The 20,553-nt window shown below is 34.1% G+C and overlaps 1 protein-coding gene across 1 annotated transcript in view; it reads right to left on the bottom strand.

Annotated features, from left to right (window-relative positions):
- The window catches only part of LOC132757385 (uncharacterized), a 119,857-nt gene that overhangs the window by 10,789 nt on the left and 88,515 nt on the right, over window positions 1-20,553 (bottom strand). Inside the window, exons 12-15 of the mRNA XM_060748654.1 lie at window positions 18,831-18,915; window positions 14,895-15,029; window positions 7,054-7,183; window positions 6,052-6,770 (exon numbers count right to left, since the gene is read on the bottom strand). Of these exons, the coding sequence (XP_060604637.1) occupies window positions 6,052-6,770; window positions 7,054-7,183; window positions 14,895-15,029; window positions 18,831-18,915 (1,069 nt within the window). The remainder of the gene's footprint in view (window positions 1-6,051; window positions 6,771-7,053; window positions 7,184-14,894; window positions 15,030-18,830; window positions 18,916-20,553) is intronic.

Below are 20,553 nucleotides of genomic sequence, written 5' to 3'. Positions count from 1 at the left end.
AACAATGACACACATGGGGCAGGGCCAGTTTTGACCCAATGGGCTTTTATTTGAACAATCTTTGTAGACACTTAATAGAAAATGTTTCATGCTTAATATCTAAACACGAGCTATTTGAATTTTTTCAAAGAAGATTTTTAAGTTTTTGTTACACATATAAGGAAAATGAATGACCCCCGGGGCGGGACCAATTTTGACCCCAGGGCTTTTATTTGAACAAACTTGGTAGACACTCACTAGAAGATGTTTCATGCTTAGTAGCTAACCTCTAAGTACATGTATTTGTTTTTTTTCAAAGAAGATTTTTTAAGTTTTTGCTATACACATATACACATATAAGGAAATCAATGACCCAAGTGGCGGGGCCAATTTTGACCCCCAGGGCTCTTATTTGAACAAACTTGGTAGACATCCATTAGAACATGTTTCATGCTTAATATCTTAGCTCTAGCTCTTTCGGTCTTTAAAAGAAGATTTTTAAGTTTTGACTATATGCATATAGGGAAAATCAATGACCCCCTGGGGCGGGGCCAATTTTGACCCCAGGGCTTTTATTTTAACAAACTTGGTAGATACCCATAAGATGATGTTTCATGCTAAATATCTTAGCTCTAGCTCTTTCGGTCATTAAAAGAAGATTTTTTAAGTTTTTACTATATGCATATAGGGAAAATCAATGACCCCCTGGGGCGGGGCCAATTTTGACCCCAGGTCTTTTAGTTGAACAAACTTTGTAGACACTTACTAGAAGATGTTTTATGCCAAATATCTAAGCTGTAGCTCTTTGGGTTCTTTAAAAAGAAGATATTTAAAGTTTTTTTTGGTTGCCATTGCAACCAGAGTTTTGCATGGAATTGAATTCTTTGAACAATTTTTAAAGGTGACCACCAAAGGAACATTCCTGTGAAGTTTGGATGCAATTGGCTTAGTGGTTTATGAGGAGATGTCATTTAAAGTAAAAGTTTACGGACGACGGACGGACGGACAGACGACGGGCGAAAAGCGATCACAAAAGCTCACCCTGTCACTTTGTGACAGATGAGCTAATAAAAAGGTATGATTCCATTCCCACCCTTGACTAATACTATTGGTAATCTTATTGTAGAAAATTGCAATAAATGGCTACAATTAAGGAAGTGTATAGTTATCGAAAAATAAAAATAATGACCAACATGAAAGCTAACACAAGTAAAATGAGCGGACACCATTCTGACATTAAATGTCCCTGTGACCTTGAATTTTGACCTAGTGACGCCAAAATCAATAGGGATCATCAACTAGTTATAACCAATCAGTATGTGAAATATGAAATCTTTGTGAAAAATAGCTTTAAAGAGAATCAGGGGAATCTACATGGTCTACCAACATATGACTAATCAATAAAAAGGTTTTAAGGTCCCAGAGACCTTTGAACTAGTGACCCCAATATCATTAGGAATCATCAACTATTTAAGACCAATCAGTATGTGAAATATGAAATCTTGGTGAAAAAAAGCTTTAAAGATAATCAGCAGAAACAACACGGTCTACCAAAAATTGTCTAATCAATATGTGAAAGTTGTTTTCAAGATAATGATTGAAATCATTCCGTAATTTAAGGCCCCTGCGACCTTGACATTTTAACTAGTGACCCTAAATCACATGGTCATCTACTACATATGACTTCTGAATATGTGAAATATGAATACTTTATGATAAATGGTTTTCAAGAAAATGAGCAGAAACCAGCATGATATTTTAGGCCATTGTGCCCTTGACCTTTGACCTAGTGACCCTAAAATCATTAGCTATCATCTACATGTAAAAAGTTTCAAAGATAAAAAGCCGAAATGATTCTGACAATAAAGGCCCATGTGACCTTTACCTTAAAACTACTGACCCCAAAATAAATTGGGATAATCTACTATATATGACCAATCAGTATGTGTAATATGAAGAATTTGCAATAAATACTTTTGAAAACAATGAGCAGAAACCATTTTGACATTTGAGAGCACTGTGTGCTTGACCTTTGACCTAGCAACACCAAAATCAATAGGGATCATGTACTAGTAATGACCAATCAGTATGTGAATCATGAAGACTTTGTGATAAATTGTTTTCAAGATAAACAACTGAAACCATTCTGACATTTATACAGACCTGAAATAAAATCCCAAGGTATGGAGCTATGTGTCAATGCTGTTTGCCAAATATCAAGTTGCTGTGACAAGGAGTTGCTCAGAAAACTTTTACGCAAATTTCCCACCATTGATCATTAATGTCGAAAATTTAACTAAGTCAGTTAACAGGAAGTGGATGAGCAACAGACTTGAAATCGAGTCCCAAATTATGGGACCAAGTGTCAATGCTGTATGCAAAATATGAAAAGGCTGTGATAAGTAGTTGCTGAGAAAACTGTTAAGAAAATTTACTACCAATGACCATTAATGTCGAAAATTTATCTTAGTAAAAGGAAGTGGATAAGCAACAGACCTGACATCGGATCCAACATTATGGGACAATGTGTCAATGCTGTATGCCAAATATCAAGAGGCTTTGTTGTAGAAGTAGTTGCTGAAGAAACTGTTACAAAAATTTCCTACTATTGACCATTAATGTCAAAAATTTAAGTAAGTCAATAAACAGGAAGTGGATAAGCGACATACCTGAAATGGAATCCCATTGTATGGGACAATGTGTCAATGCTGTATGCCAAAAGGCTGTGATAAGTAGTTGCTGAGAAAACTGTTACGAAAATTTCCTACCCATGACCATTATTGTCGAAAATTTAACTAAGTCGATAAACAGGAAATGGACGAGCGACATACCCGAAATCGCGTCCCATGGTATAGGACAATATGTCAATGCTGTATGCCAAATATCAAGAGGCTATGATAAGTAGTTGCTGAGAAAAACTGTTACGAAAATTTCCTACCATTGACCATTAATGTCGAAAATTTAACAAAGTCGATAAACAGGAAGATGTTAGCAACAGACCTGAAATTAAATCCCACATTATAGGACCATCTGTCAATGCTGTATGCCAAATATAAAGAGGTTGTGATAAGTAGTTGCTGAGAAAACTGTTACCAAAAGTTTTTTCCCACCCGCCAGCTGCCCGACATTCACCATACTATATCCCGGGTTTGCACCAGTGCAACCCGGCCAAAACATGAACAAAAGGCAAAAACTCCAAAGTTAGGCAAGGCAGATTTATGGTTTGCTGCACTGCACTTCTATTCAATGAGATCTATCTATTACTGTAACCCAATTTATATTCGCGAATACAAATTTTCGCGTTTTGCCGAGGTCGGACATATTCGCGAATATTAATTTCCGCGTTTTCTTGATTTCCGACAAAAAAATATTCGCGGATTGGAAAGTCCGATGGGGCCGTAAAATCCATTTGCCGACTATTAATCTTCAATTATTGAGGTCATTATTGGTGTCTTAAATGGGATTAACAATACGCTAGCCTTATGTTGTATTGGTATGTGAATTGTGATCAAAATTCAGCAAAACATTTTCTCTATATATGTACATGTACGCATCGTTCGTCTTCATTTCTAAACATGTCGTTATTTCTATAACATATTTATATTTTGTACCCACAGTTTATCTAGAAAAATCTTTAAGGAATTCAATTTAAGCGTTTCATAAAAAAATACCTTCTCCAATCAGGGATCGAACCCACGCCGAGAAAATTATGTTATAATACAGACTGTTAAGTTTGACGGGTAAAAATCGATACTAGTATGAAACCATTTTGTATTTCACTGTTTGTAATACCCTTTTGTGATGCTCGATAGGTTTATACCACCTTTGTCTTAACAATTCACTCAAACAATTATTTTATACGATCCAAAAAACAATAGTCTTTTGTGATGCTCGATAGTTTTCCCACTTTTGTCAAACGATTTATTCAAACATTTATTATCATATTTAATAGTATTAAAATGTGGATGTTTATTTTGATTGCTATATTGACATAGAGTTCTTTTGATATTTATAAAATAGTAGTAGTTTACTTAGTTTGTGTTTTTATTGCTTTATGGCAATATTCATAACAAGTCATTACTTCCTAACAGGTGCCGGTAAAATTCGAATATATCCGGTCAAGAACCTTTGCATGAACAACGTCTAAAATAAAAATTTCTCTCCAATTTATTCGCGAAATCGTGCGGACTTATTCGCGCAAACAAATATTCGCGCTTCGTGGCCATCCGCGAATAAAGCGAATATTAATTGGTCGCGAATATTCGTTGGGTTACAGTATAAAGTTTTTTGATGATATCTCTTATAGTTTCAGAGTGATGTCATGGGTAAAATTCAAAGTGTAAAAATGAACAAAGGGCAATTGCTCAAAAATTAGACAAGGCTGTATTTAGGTTCTTTAAGATTTCAGTTCAATCCAATGAGATTTATCTACCTACAAAGTTTCATGTTGATATCTCTAATAGTTTTAGAGTTATGTCCTGGACAAAAGCAAAAAAGTAAAAATAAAGGGCAATAACTTAAAAATAAAGCAAGGCAGGGTTATAGTTCTTTAGCACTGCACTTCTACTCATTGAGACATATCTACATACAAAGTTTCATGTTGATGTCTCTTATAGTTTTAGAGTTATGTCCCTGACAAAGTTCAAAGTGTAAAAATAAACAAAGGGCAATAATTTTAAGTATTAGGCAAGGCAAAGTTACCGTTCTTGTGCACTGCACACCTACTCAATGGGATCTATCTACCTACAAAGTTTCATGTTGATACCTCTTATAGTTTTAGAATGATGTCCTGGACAAAGTTCAAAATGTAAATTAAACAAAGGGCAATAAATAAAAAATTAGGAAAGGCAGAGTTACGGTTCTTTGTGCTCTGCACACCTACGCAATGATATTTGTCTACCTTCTAAGTTTCTTGTTGATTCATCTTAAAATTTTAGAGTTATGTCCCGGACAAAGTTCAAAATTTAAAAATAAACAAAGGGATATAATTCAAAAATTAGGTCAGGCAGAGTCACAGTTCTTTTGCACTCCACACCTACTCAATGAGATCTATCTATCTACAAAGTTTCATGTTGATACCTTTTGTTGTTTCAAAGTTATGTCCTGGACAATTAAGTGGACGGACGGACGGACGGACGGAAGTTCTAACAAAAGAGTAAAAATGTGGCTACTCCATTGTTCTCTCTATTGTTCTTTTTAGCAACACGAATGAAAAAAGCCACATAAAAGCATTACAGAATGAATGACATCAAAGAGAAAAGTTACCTATTGTCCCTCTAGCCACGCAATTGCTGTTCTGTGAGCGCGGATGGACAAAGCGGCGACTATATGCTAACCCTTTTGGGAGCATAAAAGTTAGTATGAGAAATATGAAGACTTTGTGATGAATAACTTTCAAGCTAATTAGCAGAAACCATTTTGACATTTAAGACCACTGTGATATTGACCTCTGAACTAGTGACCCCAACTATGGTTTCACTGCTAGTAATGACCATTCAGTATGTGAAATATGAAGAGTCTTGAAGACCCTGTGATACATAGTATTGAAGATAATCAGTAGAAACCATACTGACATTTAAGGCCTCTGTGACAATGGCCCATGACTTAGTGGCCCCAAAGTCAAAAGGAGTCATTTTCTTAATATGACCAATCAGCATGTAAAATATGAAGACTTGGTGAAAGTTTTTGAGATAATGAGAGGAAACCATTTTGACATTAAAGGCCCCTGTGACCTTGACTTTTGACCTAGTGACTCCCCAAAAAACATGATAACAAACCACAAAAGGATTATGTATGATGTGTATTGTTTGCAAGTGTGATATATAGTATTATGTATATTAATATAGCAATACATAAATTAACAGTAATAATCAATGGTCATACAAAATCACTTGCAACTTTATCAACCTTTATTTCAGTTAGTAGTATAAAGGAACATTCAGACTATACATTTCTGTTGATAATATTTATATTTGAAATTCTTATGGACAATTTGCCCATTGTAGACCAATCCACTTAAATTGTATTGAATAAAATAAAAATATAAAATCAAATTTTAGTTTGATCATTTACCTTCGAACTCCTTGAGAAGCATACCTTTTACCTCATCAATGTTTTTCAGATATTCAAGCTGAAGGCGAATAGTTTTATCTTTTGAAGTAAATTCTATGTGTACCATTTCTTCCGTAAAAAAGGCAATGTCATACAAAGTGCCTTTTAGGTGCCTTTTTGAAGTAGGTGCCTTTTGTTTTAAGTGTTTGTTAACGTAATCAAATAAGCTATCAATGGAGATGTATTCTGTTCTCTTGTTCCAATAGGAAAAGCAATGCTCACAATCCTTAGAACATTCTCTTTTCTCTGATCTAGCCTTTAATCCTTGAATAACATATGTTGTAAACAAACTTCCTTCATCTTTTAAAATTGCCTTTTCACCCTCGCTGCATGCGTTTATCTGAACGAAATCTCTATTTCTATCTTTAAATTCTACCATTGGAGGAAAACAACGGTCAAGAAATATTATCAGTTTATCAATTTTGTTCAATGTTTCTAACTGTTCTTCAAAGGCAACTAACGATATATACTCTGATGATTTCCCAAGCCGAAACATGTTTCTTTCGGAAGACTCTTTATCTTTCCCGTTATCTCCATGGCACGAGATATATATCAATAATGTATCAATATCTTCATTTTTAGCAAAGTCTGCAATATGCTTTTGAATTTTTGTCCATGTTTCTTCTTTTTTGGTTTCCTTCTTTGTATCACACGGTACAACTGTTTTCACGTTACACTTACTACAATAAATGATTGTATAATCATTTTTTATCCAAAATCACAAAATTAATAGAATTCTTTTTTCATTTCTGCAATTGTTATTTTACATATCTAAGCAATGTATCAGACTAGACAACTCTGTTTTGTTATAAAAACGTGAAACTAAATTTTCAACAAGGTAGTGTACAAATAAATTTTGTTATCCCTAAACGGATAATTCATAGGTCAACATAGAAAAAATGGACAAAGCTATTTAACAAATCTAACAAGGTTAATTGTTTAAACTGTTAAATACTAGATTACCTTATACCAATAATGCGTGGTGCCTTCGAGGTAACTACTCTCTCTAACTCTAGTATTTCTCTCTTCATGACTGCTGCTTTATCCGGACTTTCATCATCACCAGCAACAAGTAAAGCTCCCCATTTACTGCCTTGGATAGAGAAAAGAGAATTGATATAAGTCTCATCATGGCTAAGAACATATCTATAATAAAAGTATCCAAAATGGAACTAACAGGGAAGTGAGTTTAATCAAGGATTATCGATATAGACTTAAATCAGATGTACCTATAATGATCTGTATGATGCTCCGACTTCTGGCTGCAGATTAAAGATGAATTTGTAGAAAAACAAGAATTTGTAACAGAGTTACCAACGTCCCCTGCATCGGGACAGTTATATATGAAGCATAAAATTATGCTATTTAAAAAGATTGAGGTATGGATCTCAGGACTTTTAGTCCAAAATTATGATCAATGCTAGATCTGCAAATTCAACCAGTTTTATTATAGAAATAAAATGAAAAACGGAATTTAAAAATCTATAATGTTAAGCTTTGACCTCTAAGTGTGACCTTGACCATGGAGGTAGGGACGCAGGTGTTGTAAAATCTATAATGTTAATCTTTTACCTTAAAATGTGACCTTGGAGGTAAGAACTTATGTTTCCCACCTGACATATCGTTTTATTATTGTGATAATTTGTGCAAAGTATTTTTAAAATCTCTTGATCTATGAAAAAGTTATGGACTGGACACAAAATATACCCTATAACAGACTATGTAAATCTTTGACCTCTAAGTTTGACCTTGACCTTGGAGGTAGGTACACAGTTGTAATGCATGACATATCATCTGATCATTGTGACGTTTTGTGCCAAGTATTTTCAAAATCCCCTAATCTATGAAAAAGTTATGGACGGGACACAAAACATACCACATAACAGACACTGTTAACCTTTGACCTATAAGTGTGACCTTGACCTTGGAGGTACAGGTGCAGGTGTTGTACTTGACATATTGTCTTATTATCGTGACTATTTGTGCCAAGATATTTCAAAATCCCTTGAATTATGAAGAAGTTCTAGATCGACACAATTTTATACCCTATAACAGACTATGTTAATTTTTTTCCTGTAAGTGTGACCTTGACCTTTGATGTAGGGATGCAAGTGTTGCTCATGACACATCTTCTTATTATAGTGACTATCTGTGCCAAGTATTTTCAAAATCCTTTGTTATATGAAAAAGTTATAGACTGGACACAAAATATACACTATAAAATACTTTGACCTTCAAGTGTGACCTTGACCTTGAAAGTAGGTCACTGATTTTTGCGCATGACACTTTCTCTCATTGTTGTTAACACTTGTGGCAAGTATTTACAAAATCCCTTCAAAGATAAGAAAGTTATAGACTGGAAACGACATATACCCTCAAATAGACAATGTTGACCTTGTTTGTTTGTTTGGATTTTTAGGGCACGTCAACACATTACCGGCCATATTGTGCCCTTGACCCTGGAGTTGGGGCTCTGGTTGTTTCGCACGACACATCGTCTTATCATAACAAACATTTGTGCCTAGTTATTTAAAATTCCTTTGATAACTGACAAAGTTATGGACCGGACACCAAAGTGTGACAGACGGACAGACGGATGGACAGACAGATTGAGCCTATTTCTATATCCCCCTTTTTCTTGGAAAAGGTGGGGGACAATAACCTATAATGTTTCTATGATAACTTATTTAAAGTATTTAAAGACTGCTATGCTTTGTATATCATATGAGACATCAACATGTACTGATTTCAACAAAGGTGCCTACAATAATTATATTTTGCGTCATACAAAATTGTATTTGAACGTGTTTGTTTAAAACAAATGTCCCGACTCATTTCTTGTTAGTCATAATTTTTCTTGTCCATCATAATTTTTCAAATAAGGGGGCCATTGACCCCAAATGCTCACCTGAAGACATACTGTTATTTGTGTAAGGGACAATCTTAACAATAGGGACAAACTTTGAACAACTATGGTAAAGGACCTATAGAGATATTTTGTTTGTTTGTCTCATTTTACGCCTTTTTCAACAGTATTTCAGTCATATAGGCGGGTAGTTTCCTAACCATCGTTCCTGGAGAGTTACACCAGTACTAGACAACCTTCCTCCGCGCTAAACTACCAAAGCATCTCCCGGGGATCGAACCCACGCCAGAGAGGTACCTGGATTAGAAGTCATCGACTCTAACCCCTCGACCACGGAGGCGGTGTATAGAGATATTACATGCCAAATATATAAGCTCTAAGTATTTTGACACTAGGGGCAAAATTTGAACAGCTTTCGTAGAGGACTTAAAATGCTTCATGCCATCTAACCTTTAGCCGTTGTCAATTCAGGGGAGATATATTTTAAGTTTTTACTATAATACATATAAGAAAAAATATATGACCCCCGAGGCGAATTTGAACAACTTTGTAGATGACCTATGTTTACATACCAGACTAGAAGGGTTTTTGTCACAAAAACATGTGTCACCCAAAACTATGTATGGTCACCACTCAAGTGAAGTTTTATTGAATCAAAGTAGAATGTGTGCAACCGTTACTAAGATAATGAACAGAAACTGATTACTGAATGACAGAACAGGGTAACACTATATGCGCCAGCCATTTTATGGCGGGGGCATAAAAATATCAAACAAGGCAAATTAAGTTGATGATTTATTTGTCAGAAACCCTCTTTAACTTACAAGGTCAATGTATTTTGATCTTTGACACTAAAATCTTCTAGCCACATAGACCAATGCACATATGAAGTTTGAATGTTAAGGGCCTATCATATGATGAAATATAGATCAGATACCGTTTTTACCTACACGGTCAATAATGTGATCTGGACCTCTGATGCCTTGACCCCAAAAATCAAACAAGGTCATCTTCTGACTAAAAGCAATGCATTTGTGAAAGTGAAGGTCGATGGTATTAGGGTTGTCAATTTCTTGAAAGGACAAGGCCAACGTGACCTTAACATTTGACCACCTAACTATAAAAACAATCATCTACTAGCCAAGACCAGTGCACCTACAAAGTTTTGGGCCAACATTCCATGGGCTATCAAGTTACTGAAATCATTTTTACCAAAATGGTCAATGTAACCTTGAACTTTGACCTTATGACCCTAATATCAATAGGGTTCATCTACTGGCCAAGACCAATGCATCTATGCAATTTAAAGGACAAGGGCCCAAAAGTTTTAGATCAGACACACTTTTACCTACAAGGTCATATGACCTTGACCTTTGACCAATTAACCCAAAACTAATCTACTGGCCAAGACCAATGCACCTATGCACTTTTAGGGCCAAGTTATTGATCGGAAAGCGTTTTTACCTACAAGGTCACTTGAGTGTTGTTATATTTTCTTGTCCTTCGGGATCATTGATGCCAAAATTTTATCGAGTTGATAATTGAGTATCGCTTAAGCCGGTGCTAGGGGGCGTGAGGGATGTTGCACTTATTCATTATCCCTCATGTACAGACTCAATCAAACCGAGTCTGCAATTCTTATGTTATTTTGTTGTGATTAATGCTTCCGAGGGATCACTTTGTTTCCAGAATTTTGATTTTTGACCCCAAAATCAATAGGGTTCATCTATTCGCCAAGGCCAATGCACATAGTAGTACGAAGTTTGAGGTCCAATAGCCCATGGGTTGTCATGGTATTGATCGAAAACTTTTTTACCTACAAGGTCAATGTGACCTTGACCTTGGACCCCTTGAACCGAAAATTCCTAGCGGTTATCTACTGGTCAACTAAGTTTGAAGCTTCTAGACCTAAGCGTTCTTTAGTTATTTATTGGAACCATTTGGTCTACGGACCTACAGACAGAGAAATGCAAAGCATTATATCCTAACTTATTTAAAGTTATGAAACAAAAACAATAACATTTTTTTATGAAAATGATATGTTCAAAGGAGGTTATTCTGATAAACTAGTGCTAGTGTTGATAACCTTGTCGTCTATGATGTGGTTGATAATCAGAAACATATATTTGAAGTTTGAAGTAATTACCTTAAGAAATAAAGAACTTATAGTAAAAAAGCATAACAACTAGAGCTCACCGACGCTCCGTGAGTAGGACAGCTCTTTATATACTAGAACATCGTATAGTCAAGATTAAAATGATGTGTATAATATCCACACTGTCATCTATTCAGTATTTTTTGTTAAATCAAAAATATTGTCAAATTTGCCCTATTTAAGCCTTTTTGTTGTAATAGCAACCAAAATTTTCAATATTATAAGAAGAAAAAACAAGAGCACCGCTAGGCGGAGCATTATATGCCCAAAAGATTTTCTTTTTAGTAAGGGTGAATCATTTGTAAGACATTGGAATTAAATAAAGTATTACCTCCTTCAAATATATATATATATATATATATATATATATATATATATATATATATATATATATATATATACACACACGGAATATTACGTTGTAGAAGCTTTCTGGGGCTTTGTATTTTTCTACGAGCAGCGGTGGAAAATTGATATCTCGCGAGACCGAAGGTCAATTTTCCAACGTTGCGAGTAGAAAAATACATAGTCTCAGAAAGCTACTATAACATAATTTTCCTTTTATTATATACCTTTTCGTTTTATTCAGAAAATGAAATGTAGTTGTCAAAAAATTAATTCATGACTGACGGATGAATACGTAATTCTTGCAAACGGGCCACGCCTTTAATAATTTTGGTTCCCGTTTCCAAATGCAACGTGATACAAAGCTAAGATCGGAACCAACGTCAAAAATAGTCCGGCACTTCCATATATGGTACCGTATTTGTCACTAACATAATACGGAAATTTCATCCGTTGAAGCGTATTTGCGCTTCAATATTTGCGTGTATTTTAGGGAGAAAATTTATAGGTATATAATAAATATATATATAAGTTGCTGTTTCCAAAGCACCACCATCAAGTTGTTAGTAAATAGAAATGCTATGATGGATAGACGGAAAGAAGCCAGGGGTATAACATAATGTATGCATTTTTTTTAGAGCATATAATTAATGTACTCAATAAAAGTGATCATCCTATGAAGTTTGACAGTTGTAAAACTGTTAACAATATTAAAGTCATTTGATATTGACCTTTGCCCTTGTGACCCCAATATAGATATGAATCTTTTATTCAATCATCGTATGAAGTTTATACACTGTAAGCTAAATGAAACTTGTGTTATGCTCAAGAAAGCATAATTTTACTGTTAATCCTATAAAATGTTACAACTGTAGGTTAATTAATACTCAAACTATTAAGCGAAAACTGTTTTCAGATTTAAGGTTAAAGTGACCTTTGACCTGACCCAAAAATAAATAGGGGTCTTCTACCCAAAATGGATAATCATCCTATGAAATTTGAATATTGTGGGCCAAATAGACCTTAAGTTATGCTCCGAAAACTGTTTTCAGTTTTAAGGTATTAGTGATCTTGACCTTTGACCTTGTGACCCCAAAATCAATAGGGATCTTCTGCCTAATATGCACAATCATCCTTTGAAGTTTGAATATTATGGGCCTCAAGGAACTTAAGTTATGCTTCAGAAACTGTTTCAGTTTTGAAGTAATAGTGACCTTGACCTTTGACCTTGTGACCCCAAAATCAAAAGGGGTCTTCTACACAATATGGACAATCAGTCTATGATGTTTGAATATTGTGGGCCACATGGAACTTAAGTTATGCTCTTAAAACTGTTTTCAGTTTTCAAGTAATAGTGACCTTGACCCTTGACCGTGTGACCTAAAAATTAATAGGAGTCTTCTACCCAATATGGACAATCAATCTATGAAGCTTGAACACTGTGGGCCAAACGGAACTAAAGTTATGCACTGGAAACTTTTTTTTAGTTTTAAGGTGAAAGTGACCTTGACCTTGAGACCCCAAGATCAATAGGGGTCTTCTACCCAATATGGACAAACAGTCCTATGAACGGACGTACGGACGGCCGGATAGACAGACAGACGGATGGACGCCAGGGGATGTAACATAGTATGCCCGAAATTCTTTCGGGCATATAAAAAATTTCGAACGTAGGATGGGGGTCCTTAACCCCCTCCCACACACATTTTCGCAGATACTTGTCCGTGCCTTGCAAAATTTCTAGGGAAAGGCCTGTAACATAATTTGCCCGAAATTGTTAAGATGTGCATACTCTCCAGACTGCCATCTACCTATATATCATGTTTCACAAAAATACTTTCAGTATTTTTGCGTTATCCCTGATCTAGTTTTTGTATTAAATTTGCAATATTTTCAGTCTATTTGTTGCCTTAGCAACCAAAGTTTTCAACAAAGGAAGAAAACAAAAACATGCATAACCTTCAGCCTGCCATCTAACTATACAATATAAAAAATTTAGTACTTTTTGTGTCATCTTTAGATCCAGTTTTGTGGAATTACAGACACACAAATGGACGAATGAACAAGCACCTCTGTTTCTGTACAGACAGACAGAGAGTAAACCTCAAGTCCCCTCCAGTTCAACCGGCAGAGGACCAAAAATATTAGCCTCATACCTTCAGAAAAGAAGATTTAAAAGTTTTTACTATATATACATAATGACGGGGTGGGCCAATTTTGAACCTAGGACTATAATTTGAACAATCTTGGTAGAAGTTCACTTCATAGTGTTTCATGTCAAATATCTTACCTCTAGCCTTTGTCAATTCAGATAAAATGTTTTCTTTTAAATATATACTTAAAAGGAAAATCAATGACCCCCAGGGGAGAGAACAATTTTGACACAAGGGCTATTATTTGAACAGTGTTTGTAAAGTTTGATAAGATGATGCTACAAACAAAATATCTAAGCTCTAGGCCTTGCACTTACAGAAAAATTAACTACATGTAACATAATGAAAATCAATGACCCCAAGACAGGGTTAATATTGATCCAAGGGCCATAATTTGAACAAACTTTGTAGAGGTCCAATACACAATGTTCCATGCAAAGTATCTAACCTCAATCCTTTGTCAATACACAGAAGACGATTTTTTTAGTTTTTACTATGTATAAATAAGGAAAATCATTATGACCCCCTGTGGCGAGGCACATTTTTGTAGTTTCATTATATGATGATACACATTAAATATCTAAACTCTAGGCCTTGCACTTTAAGAAAATTTTTTTTTTTACTTTTACTATATGTTACAATAAAAATCAATGACACAGGGCAGGGGCCAAATTTGACCCTAGAGCTATAATTTGAACAATCTTGGCAGATGTCCACTACACCATGTTTCATGCCAAATATTTAACCTATAACCTTTGTCAAAACAGATGAGATGATACTTTAAGTTGCATTTTCAGATAATAAGATTTTTCAATTTTTCAATAATTGTACATATTGCAAATCAATGACTCCCGGGATAATAGGTTTTCCTTTTAGGTATATAGTAAAACTTTGCCAATTTTGACACTAGGGCCAAAAATTAAACAACTTTTTTTAAGAGGACCTATAAATCATACTATCTACTAAATACATGTAGACAGTGCGCCATGCAAAAAAAAAAAAAACACTTGTATCTAAGCACTAGGCCTTTTGGTTCTTTAAAATAATTTTTTTGTCATATAATTTCTTTTGGTTGCCATGGCAACCAGATTCCTGCATGGAATCGAATTCATTTAACAGCCTTAAAGATACAATCATGCAAAATTGGTTGAATTTGAACTACATATTTTTTAAAAGATTTTTTATAGCTCACTAAATTATCTTTAGAACATGCACACAAATGTTGTGGTTGCATAAAAACAATAAACATAGTGATATGCATTAACATATATTTGTATAATCATACCTATCATGGATATCAATCTTGCTCCACAATAACATATAACTGGGTTTAGAATGCTATTTTTCTCGCAAGCAATACATACTTTTATCTTCTGAGTGCAGTTTGCATAATGATCATCGGTCAACGAAGATTGTTTAGCTGAAAGAACAAAAGCTTATATAAGACAGCCAGTGCTTACATTAAACTACAGCGAAGTGATAAATATAGTCACTCTGTATGCTGGATGAGCAATAATGGACTTTTGTTCATCTTCAGGAATCCTCGGAAAAGTGCATCACTTCAATATTAAGCCTTCTTAAAAATAGTTTCACCAGAGCTAGTTATAGTGCCCCGGTGACGTCCGTTTCTAAAAATGGAAGATCAGAAAACTAAACATTTGCTTCACTAATTTACATATAGAGAGGATTGACCGGTTTCCTTGTTTATGTATTTTAATCGGCACCAAATTTCAATTTCCGAAATAAATTTTTTGATTTGACGATAATATTACTCGTAATGTAACGCTGAAGGTCACTTTAAATACTTCAATGGTGTATAATGCGTTCTATAATTAGTTTTATAGTATTATGATAAATCATAAATTGATGTCTATGTATGATGATTGTTTTCATTTTAAAATAGTATTTTATTTATTGTACGCACTGATACTAAATCAGAATAACAATTGCAATTTCAATAATGTTCTGTTCTTCGTAACAAGTAAAATTTCAACCACAATAAACTTTTATCTACACATATACATCTACCCATATACTCTGGTATGTAAGTGATATGTATGTGCAATAGGTATAAAAAGAACCAAATTTGGCATGAATGTACTATAAGTCATGCTGATCAAACTTTTTCAGGAAACAATCATGAGAGTCCTGATTTCTCCTGTCAAAATTAGATGTGCTGTAGGTGTTACAGCAATGTGGTTTATTTCATAAAAAGAATATAAATCCAACTCCTTCTGTCTGATAAACATAATATTGAGCCATGAGAACTGCACAACTGTAAGAATCACAAATGGGCATACCTTTCAATTAATGATATTTATGGGGTCGGATTTGAACCAACTTACAATTAATGATATTTATGGGGCTTGATTTGTGCCAATATTTTTGTTGTATGTTTCAGACAAAAACACAAACATACGAGATCTCCCTGCGGTGTAAAAATATGGAATACTCAGGCCTGTACGAAAATGCCTACCCTGAATACACCCTGATTTGACATGGGATAAAAATTTTTATTCCTAGCCAGGTTGACTATAGAGAAGACAAAAATCTATTTATATAATATAAAGTGTTTTTAGAGTGGATACCACAAAATATTTAAATAAGCCAGAAAAAATACCGTCCTGAAATGTAAATCCAGGGCAAATTTGTTATTCACACAGATTTCTAAAAATTGTTTTTTTTTCTAGTTAAATTTAGAGAAATTTCAGGGTGGGGTGAATTTGAAATATTTAAATGAATCATAATACAGCCTGATTCTTGTTCAAAAAGTCGAGTCAGACTAATTTTCCTCCTGTAAGATATTCCCGACCCAAAATCTTGCAAATTCCACACTTAAATTTACAACAGGGCCAAGAGGACCCTATATCCCTCACCTGACCCATCAAACTCATCCGAGCAATTACTTAGACAAGCACCCTGACCAAGTTTGATGACAATTGATTAGCAAGAGGGCCATGATGGCCCTGAATCGCTCACCATAAACAACTGTTTTTACAGTGATTATAGAAATCTTTTTTTCAAATAAACTTGTAGAAAGACAAGTCCAGGTCAACTTCAACTTGCCTCTCTAGTTCGAAGGTTTCCAATCACAGATTGTTTTTTCCTTACAGTAAAAATGATTTGGTTTGGTGATCATCCATCGGTTAATTTTTGATAAAATTTGCCTATGACTGTCTTTCGAAATTGTGATCTTTCTTTCTTTTACTTATCTTAAAAATTAGATAATTACATAATCTCAGTATTTAGATATATAGATATAGATGTATACAGTTTGTCAGGATGACACCACCGGAGAATATTTATTTAAGAAACCATAGGTATATTGTTCACCTCGACCAGAAAGTTAACATTTCAGGTTGATTATCTTACTATCTAATAGAAATGGGTAAAATTGTAACTTTAACTAAATAGAGGGAAAATGCAAAAGTTTGTTTTGATCAAATGTATTCAGTGAACACTAAAACGGTAGCAAGACACCTCACCCCAAGACACTTCACCTCTCAAATTTTAAAGACACTTCACCCTTAAGACACTTCACCCCCCAAAATCAGTAAGACACTTCACCCCTCATCCAATTTTGTTCTATAAAGTAAATAAAACAAGTTGGTTAACAACAAAATGCTTATATATGTTTATATTTATTATTTTCAGTATATTTGATTAAAACTTTTGCATATTACCTTTATTTTTACTAAGTTTAAAGCTGATTTAGGTTAATTGGTTGTATTGCCACATGATATATCACAGCACTTTCATCCATTAAGTGTTAATTGCATGTCACCTTGTTTATTCCACAAGTTGATTAGTTGTTTATTCAACGGTTATCTCACAATTGATTAGATAATTGAATTAAAATGGCATAATTGTATGAAAATTAAATTTATTCTTAATAAATAAATTAAATAAATAAATAGATAAATAAAGTGAATATAAATGAATATAAACACAAAATAAACAAATGAGGGGTGAAGTGTCTCAATCAAATTTCTTAAAATGAGGGGTGAACTGTCTGAGGGGTGAAGTGTCTGCAAAAAAGGGCCTAGGGTGAAGTGTCTGGGGGGTGAAGTGTCTGTAAGCCTAAACATTGTATGAAACAGTGCATTATTACTTTCAACAAGTAATAACCAAGTTTGCAAAATGTGATTCTGAATAGTAATATTTTATTCAAGCGATTGCGGAAAATGGGAGCATCAGTGCCTTATGGACTACAAGCCTAGTTCTTTTTTTATTTCTGCAATTTTGAATGTTATGTTTCAAGATATTTGATGGCAATTGTTTTGTAAAATAATTAATTTGTTTGATGTTTTCTGTTTTGATTAATCCATATGGCGCCCGTTTGCAGTCCTTATAATTGCGACACATAGCTTTTTGGGGCCTTTTAGATATTAAATGTTAAATAAACGAATAGTCATAAGTAATGCAACTAAGTAACAGTACTATCAGGTTTACAAGATTAAAGTTCCAAGTTATACATATTGGCAATTCTTCGTGTAACAAATAGTGTTTAATTGTTTTCACAATCTGACTGTGAAATATCAAACATAATTATAGAAGGAGAACGGAAGGCATTTATAATGAAACCAATTCTATAATGTGCTTTAAACTGAAGTCTCAATTTTACAACTTGGAACTGGTACCAGAATTGAAGAAAAATGTGAAAATTATGCCATCAATAATACACTATAAACATATTTTGTGAGGATTTTGCCTAAAATATGTACTAACAGTTGATGTAAACCTGACTTTTTATCATGGTGCAGATCGAAAAATGCAAAAAAAACACAACAAATTTGCTTCAAATTGAAGCCTGTTCTAATACAAACAAATGGTTATACAATGTGTTTGATAAAACGACTCAAATACTGAAAGAGATCGAATATTCTGTGGCAAGCTTATATCCCCCCATAGACTGGTACATATGCCAAAGAAATTTGTACAGGAATAATATGCATGAGGCTATTTTATTTTTTGAATTGTGCAATAGGGTATTTGTCTTGGAAATGATGCCAAAAATGACATCATAGTCATGTGGTATTGCTTCACTGTAAATTAATATCAAATATTTAAATATTCTGTGCTAATTTTTTCAGGTGATAATGGAAGCATCTTACATGCTCTAATACCATTATATAGGAGTTATTGAACTTATGATTATCATTTTTAAAGAAAACACAATTTCTTTTCTGGGCCATAATAAGCCTTTAAAAAGATAACTTACCTATTGGATTTATTATACAATGATGACATGTTTCCTCTTGACATTCATATACATGTATATCAACTGCTTCTGTCCTCATGATGTCCTTAAATTAATGAAATATATCAACAATAAACAATAGCAATTAGTGATCACAGATGTTGCCTCATGAAAGTCATTTGCATACTGCAGCTATGGTAAAGCAGGAGACACAAAATCATCAACATGGCAAAACACATTTTTATTTCAGTTCTAGAACTCAGTCAAAAATTATTCAAATGGGAAACCCGTTCAATATAATTATGCAAGTGCTAGTACCTATCAATCCTAAAAGTTTCATTTAAATAGCATAAGTGGTTGAAGAAAAGTAGTCAACACAAACTTAAACTAGAAATTGTCACAATTAGTGCCGAATACGCCCCCGCAAACCACACGCACTTGTCTGATAACATGCTTTATAGTAAATAATTTGGCACATATAGAGCATACAGAGATTTAAAGATTTTGAAAAAAAAATGAATTATTTGTCCTGCATTAACTAGAACTATCACTAAATGTGATAAATACCCTTAGCAAGACTGCTTCAGAAATGAGGAAGTTACTAGTAACAGAATACCTTGTAAATGAATTATAATAGAATTATGGTTGTGGACAATTAAAGATAGTTGTGGTTCTTGGATGCTGAATTTCCTTTCACTGTGGTTGAGCATTAATGAGGTTTTATTAAATTACTCTGTAATAAGTTTAAAAAGACTAACTGCACTTTCTTTCATTTTGCTTGACCATTGTATGAAGTTGTATTGAATTCAAACAACTACTTTTGCGACAAGGAAAAGTAACAAAGGGCAATCACTCTATAATAATTCTGGATAGAGTTATGGTTCTTGTGCACTCTACTTCTTCTTATTGCGCTTGACCATTGTATGAAGTTGCCTTGAATTCCAACCATTACTTTTCAAGTTATGCGCAAGACAAGGAAAAGTGTCAAAGAACACTAAAAATGTAATAGGTCAAAATGAGGTTGTGGTTCTGTACTGCACTTCCTCTTAAAGTGTTTGACCATTGTATGAAGTTGTTTTGAATTCCAACTCGTGGTTTTCAAGTTATGATCTGGACAAGTAAAAAACAAAGGAAAAGTAACAAAGGGCAAAAACTCAATAATTACTCTGGATAGAGTAAACGTTCTTGTGCACTAATTCTGCTTGACCATTGTATTTATAAGTTACTTTGAATTCAAACCAGTAGTTTTCAAATTATGCTCCGGACAAGGAAAATTATCAAAGGGAAATAAGTCTTTAAACAGTCAAAATAGAGTTATGGTTCTTGTGCACTGCACTTCCTCTCAATGTGCTTGACCATCGTATGAAGTTGTATTGAATTCCAACCATTAGTCTTCAAGTAATGCTTCGGGCCGCGGGACCCACTGAGCGACCGACAACCGGGTTACTCCTATATACCCCCAAAAACATAAATTTCTGGGGTGTAATAAGATAAACAAGAGTTTGCTTCAGTATTACCAACGTCCCCCGCCTCAGTTTTATATGAAGCATAAAAGTGTGCTATTTCAAAAGATTGAGGTATGGATCTAAGGACTTTCAGTACAAAACTATGATCAACGCTAGATCTGCAAATTCAACAATAAATTTATTAAAGAAACAAAATGAAATACCGAATTTCAAAATCTATCATGTTAAGCTTTGACCTCTAAGAGTGACTTTGACATTGGAGGTAGGGGTGCAGGCGT

Source organism: Ruditapes philippinarum, unplaced genomic scaffold (genome assembly GCF_026571515.1).
Source record: "Ruditapes philippinarum isolate M1 unplaced genomic scaffold, ASM2657151v2 ctg302_1_1_1_1, whole genome shotgun sequence".
In the NCBI taxonomy this organism is placed as follows: Eukaryota; Metazoa; Mollusca; class Bivalvia; order Venerida; family Veneridae; genus Ruditapes; species Ruditapes philippinarum.
This window is presented reverse-complemented; position numbering and strand designations above follow the sequence as displayed.